The following is a 5,977-nucleotide window of genomic DNA, read 5'->3' as shown; positions in this document are numbered from 1 at the left end:
AGCTATGGTATTTCTTGGGCATAGAGGTGGTGAGATCATCTCATGGCATTTTGTTATTGCAAAGGTAGTATAGCTTGGATACGTTCTCCAAGTATGGTATGATAGGTTGTAAGCCTATTTCAGTGCCATTGGAGCAGAACACAAAGCTTTCCGCAGATACATGTGAGCTTTTGGAGGACCCCACTATGTACAGGTGCATAATGGGGATAGCTTGATCTATATGAACATTACTAGGCCAAACTTTAGCTACGTTGTTGGACTTGTGAGTCAGTTTATGCAAGCCCCTAGGAAGTCACACTTGGATGCGGCTAGACGGATTCTTAGGTACATCAAGTTCACAGTTGATTATGGATTTTTCTATGAGGATAGTATAGAGATACGGCTACATGGGTACACAAAATGCTGATTGGACTGGTAGTGTTGCTAACAGGAGATCTCCTAGTGGTTTTACGTTTGCATTTGGGAGTGCTAATGTGAGTTGGAGTAGTAAGAGGCAACCAATATTTACCTTGTCAAGTACAAAGGTAGAGTACGGGTGTTGCTATGGCATCTTGTGAGGTAGCTTGGTTTCAAAAGCTACTTGGTGATATGGGTGAGCCCGTGGATAGGGCAATTGTCATTTATTGTGACAACATGAGCATCATACAATTGGCCCCACTAATCCAGTATACCATGCTAGAACAAAGCACATTGATGTGCATTGTTGCTGTGTGAGGGAGAAGGTTCTAGTAGAAAATGATGTAGATCTAGTATATGTCAGCATCGAGGATCAGGTGGCTGACATCTTCACGAAGGCATTGGGCACAGATAAGCTCCATAGGTTTAGGACCTTACTTGGAGTGCAATGTATGGAGTTGAGCTCGAGGGGGAGTGTAGAGATATCGAGCTCAATTAATGCTACAGCGGACATTGATGACCCACCTAGGTGATAACTTTGCACTTATGCCATTGGCATGGTTGGTGAGATTATGTTTGATATGCCACCAACCAGTGGATGATAGGCTATGTGATTGCCACTTTGGAGTACTAGAGTTATGGCATAGTTATAGTGCCAGTTCATATAGTCGGTTCACACTATGGACCAACCATTGGTATATTATTGTAGGAGAGTAATTTCCCTTTATGTATGTACTCTTATCTTTTAGTTATATGGTTGTAGAGAAGAGAAGAAGATAAAAGAAAATTCAGCCATCTCTCTCTCTTGTGTCTTGCACTCTCTTGTGTGTGTGTGTGTGTTTGCTTGCAAGGAACTCAAGCTCTCCCTCTTCCCCTTATTTCTCTTTACGGCAAAGTGGAGCTTTCAAGTGTGGCTATGTGGCAACATCGTCTCCTACGAGAATCCCAGGCAACAAACTTTCACGAGGTGAGTGACAAACCCCGACTGTGCATTTATGTGCTAGGCCATGGTAATTTCGTTTCTTGGTTGAGCTGTTTGTGCTCCTGAGTGTGGTTAGGCAAAGCCCTGTGACATGTTCCTTGCGTTCTTTCTATGGTGCAAGGACTTCCCAACCCCTAACTACAACATGGCCTTAAAAAAAGGTCCAAGTTCTACTTTGTACATGAACTTAAGAAGGTTGCTTTCTCTACCCCTAAATGCAACATCCTACATTTTTTTTCTTCATAGAAACCAACTCCTTCGCTGTCAACATAGTGTACATGTAACGAACTATAGATCTTCCCTTTATTATCCAAGAGAGATATATTTTTTGAAGAATAATGGTGAATCTAGAAGCTATCCAATATTATATAGATCGCTAATGTGAGCATAGTCATGGGACTTTAATGAGTGAAAATTTATTTATTTGAGGAAAAGTTTTAAAGTCCTTCTTACTTCATACCCCTTTCATCATCAACCCACAATAGAAGTCCCTATTCACTCTAGTTAGTTGTCACAAGAACAAGGGGCCAAAAAATTCCACAAATTGATAAATAATTCATCCCATCCATGGTTTTTTTCTTTGCTCATGGAAGATATAACTATAAAGAAATTATCGCTTGTAAGCAACCTCGCAACCTAGGATGCTTATCTCACATCCACATCTCTAGTTATTATTATGTGTAGTAAGGGATAGAGTACTCCTCAGGAATGCTTTCTACTCTAGGACATATTTTAGGAAGGGATAGAGTACTCCTTTAGGAATGCTACCCACTAGGATGTAATCCCCCAAAGTTCAAGTAGAAGAACCCCATTATTATTTTAAAGTTTGTTAATGTTCTCTTTGTTGAGTCTCTTTTATTCTCTCACGCTTGAGTCTCTGTTATTTTGCAGGTACCTTGAAAAATGCTTGGATGGATCTAAGATAATTTGAAAAAAAAACACCTCCTACATAATTATTTACTAGCTTCAACTCTAATTTTCCTACTAGGCTTTGTAGTGAGCATATCTCCCACTTCACGATAAAAAGATTGCCTCGGTGTCTAACCTCTCCTTCAAAGCTATATTTGTTTTCTCATCTTAAATTTCCCCAGCTCCTAATGACCCGTTATGTATTACGTATTGGTTCTCTCATAGAATGTGGTAATACCACATTATAATCAATAGATACTCTGATAGAATGTGGTGCCAATCATTTTGCACTTTTTCTTCTTCTTTTTTTAAGTATGGAAAAGGAATTAGCATATTGCAAAAACCAAAGTGTATATGGCTAACGGAGAAGCATTCCCCAATATCTCATCAATCCACTAGTCTTCTACCTTTGTCGTGCTCATTTCGCCCACAAGATATGATGCCTTACATGTTAATGTGTGTCCTTAATTGTTGTAGGTGGAAACCAAATCCATTATTTATCTAGTAACACAATTGGCATCACATTTTCAATTTGCATTTTTGTATCAATGCATATGCAAAATATTCACCCAATCTTTCTAAGATTACAAATTTGTATAGCACATGCATTAAATCATCTACATTTATACCATGGTCTTCCCCTTTACCTTTACCCTAACACGTTAGTACACGTGTGATGCATGTCCACACATTTCTACATATATATGCCCATGTGTCCTAATTTTTATGTTTGGAGAGTTGTAATATGGCTTGATTAAACTTCTTTTTGAAGACTATTTGCATAAGAGTATCAATTGGCAAGTGGGAGTTTTGAACATTGTAAAAACTTGTAATGTAAAAACAAGGGATTTACCAAAACTTAGAATCAACAGTGCTGCATGGTGCTTCTTCAAACTAGTAAGGCGATTAAAATAGAGGTTAACCTTCATGTTTTGAATGAGTTTTTGTTTGAATAGTCCAATGATGGAGAAAGGTAAGCACTAATGGTGAAGGCGCTATTGGTAGACGTTTGTTATTGTTTTGAGCATTATGACTTACTGCCCTAGAGGCTACACACTTTCGTTGTGATGCCTAAATTACAAATATATCCTTGTTTTAAGCATTCAAGCTTTGGGGGGATTTAGACGTGTACTATGAGCACAACCTCCCTTTATGCTGACATTCAACACTTCTTTCCTCTGCTTTACAAACACATGTACTATGAGCACAACCTCCCTTTATGCCGACATTCAACACTTCTTTCCTCTGCTTTACAAACACATGTTGACCAAACATTTGTACAATTTTGATAGCAATTTATTGAGTGGTTGGCCTATCTCATGGAGTTCACTCATCTCAATTTTGAAGTGGGTGGTAGGATATCCACTATGCCCAAGCCGAACGATTTCATGCTATCTTGTCCTTGACATGGCACAAATGGAAAGCTCTCAACATCACTACATCATGAACATTGTGATAATGGTCATTAGTGGACAAATTTTTTGTAGCAAAGTTATCCATGCAAGCAATCCAAGTTGTTCATTAGATGCGTATAAAGTGAGCCTTACCAAGTTGCTAGCCTTTGCTTTCGTGACAAGGGTAGAGAGTGATGCGTTCAAATTTTTTTGGTGAATCAAAGTTTTCCATGCAAGCAATCCAAGTTGTTCATTGGATGTGTATGAAGCGACCCTTACCAAGTTACTAGCCTTTGCTTTCGTGACAAGGGTAGAGAGCGAGGCATTCAAAAGCTTATGTTTAAGATGCAATCAACATAGGGGTGGGGACAATAGCTAGGTGGATAAGGGGGCATCCTTTCTCCTCTCGAACGCGGGTACGATTATGACCACTCCTCCCTCTCACTCCACAAACGGGCAAAAAATAGTGTGCGTGCGTGCGTGTGTGTGTGTGTGTTACTCCTTGCAAAAAGGAAAGAAAGATGTCATATGAAGTGAAAGAAAGATGCAATCACAAGTGAAAGGGTGGGGTTTGTGTAGCTGTGGCCCATGGGTTGCAATGGATGGGGGCGTTGGGGTCATGGGCATGTGATAGGATAGGGTCATGGGCATGTGATGGGTTAGAAAAATTGGGTGGTTGGTTGTGTGCATAGCTAATTTGGATTTACCAATAGTGAAAAGGGTTAGTGAGTTACGGTGATGTTGGGCAAGAGTCGTCATTTAGTTGACTATTGACTAAGGGAGGGTTGGGTATAAAGCGCACCAAAACGGGGGATGGTTATACCTCTCTCTGTTTTCTGTGTTTTCTGTGCGACCCAAAGCTTCTCAAGCTGCTGTTCTCTCTCTCTCTCTCTCTCTCTCTCGTGAGCCCTAATGGCCTCCTCCCCTGCTTCTGATCACCATAGCCTTTCCTACATGCCGTCCCCTTGGCCTTCCATGCACTTCAACAACCCTTACCCAGGCCTTGTGCAAGAAGAGCTAGAACTCCCCACGTCCATTGTGGGCGGCGCCAAGGGTGTCTCCTTGAGCCCACAACCTTTGTCATCACCGGCCTCCATCGGTGGTTCTACTACCAAGGTCAGCAAGAGGAGATCAAGGGCTGTGAGCAAGCCACCCATTAGGGTTCTCTCTGCAGACAGATCCAATTTCAGGGACATGGTGCAGAAGCTCACAGGCATACCCACATCCCCATCTGTGCAAGGCAGCAGGTTCCAGCAGCTATGGGGAAACAATCCTTCTGCAATATTCAAGCCGATGGCCACACGCCCTAATTCTCAGAATGATGCTGCTGCTGCGGTGCATCAGAGCTTGCCCACACTGGACACAAGCTCTGCGTATCTTTTACTGAATGGGTCTTCTCAGGGAAGTCTGATGCAGAATCAGATCAACAGCAACAATAATCTGGCATTTTTGCAGTCGTTGCAGCACCCACAAGCACATATGGGTGGAGGGGGAGGCACTGTGAGCACTGCCTTTTACAGTGAGCTAGGCAGTTACAACCCTAGAAGCAGTGGCAGTGGGGGTTTAGATTTGAAGTCTCTGTTTGCAAGCGAGTATGATGCCTCGAAGGGCATCAACATGTACAATGAGGGGGTGGGGGGGGAGGGGTCCCCAGAGGCTCCAGACATGGAGCCTCTGCACAGGTTCCGGCAGGCTTCTGAGCTTGAGAGCTTGCTCATGGGCAACGACAAGCTAGATGACTTCTTCCCAAGAATGCTTCACAACGTGGACTCCTGGCTCTCCTCTGATGCCATCCACACGCCTACCCCTAAAGTGGAGCTCGCTTACAGTGCATAGTGCCCTTCACTTTGGCTCCCATCCCTCTTTTTGTATAACATTACCTTCTACACTAACAACAGAAACACTGCCTTGCTTCTTAAGCTCAAACGTGGTGTAATTGACACATGTGTCTCTGTTCTTTTTAATCTAAACCATCTTCGTTTATCCCTACATTTCCATTTCTACACCTCTCTCTCTCTCTCTCTCTCCCCCCACACACACACACACACGACCAAGGGTGAGTTCAACCTTTTTTTGGAAGATTAATCTACAAGGTGACATGGATATGGACGTCTCTCTCTCTCTCTCTCTCTCTCTCTCTCAAATGTCTTTATATGTCACTCACTCTCTCGAATATGGACATGTAAGGCTCTAGAGGCCCTAAAGGTACAATGACATCCCTAACCTCTAAGGGTCTCTCTCTCTCTCTCTCTCTCTCTCTCTCTCTCTCTCTCTTTTTGCGTGTGCACACCGCATG

At 42.4% G+C, this 5,977-nt stretch overlaps 1 protein-coding gene across 1 annotated transcript; it reads left to right on the top strand.

The window, feature by feature from the left end:
• Positions 1 to 4,501: 4,501 nt before the first annotated feature.
• Positions 4,502 to 5,668, top strand: LOC147608960 (uncharacterized). The gene has a single exon (XM_086788240.1). It carries the CDS (start codon positions 4,594 to 4,596, stop codon positions 5,515 to 5,517), a length of 924 nt encoding a protein of 307 aa, XP_086644366.1. The 5' UTR covers positions 4,502 to 4,593; the 3' UTR covers positions 5,518 to 5,668.
• The last annotated feature ends 309 nt before the right edge of the window (positions 5,669 to 5,977 follow it).

Source organism: Cibotium barometz, chromosome 52 (assembly GCF_041138505.1).
Source record: "Cibotium barometz isolate CiBa-2024 chromosome 52, ASM4113850v1, whole genome shotgun sequence".
In the NCBI taxonomy this organism is placed as follows: Eukaryota; Viridiplantae; Streptophyta; class Polypodiopsida; order Cyatheales; family Cibotiaceae; genus Cibotium; species Cibotium barometz.
Note: the sequence above shows the minus strand (reverse complement) of the source record. Positions and strands in the feature narration are given on the sequence as shown.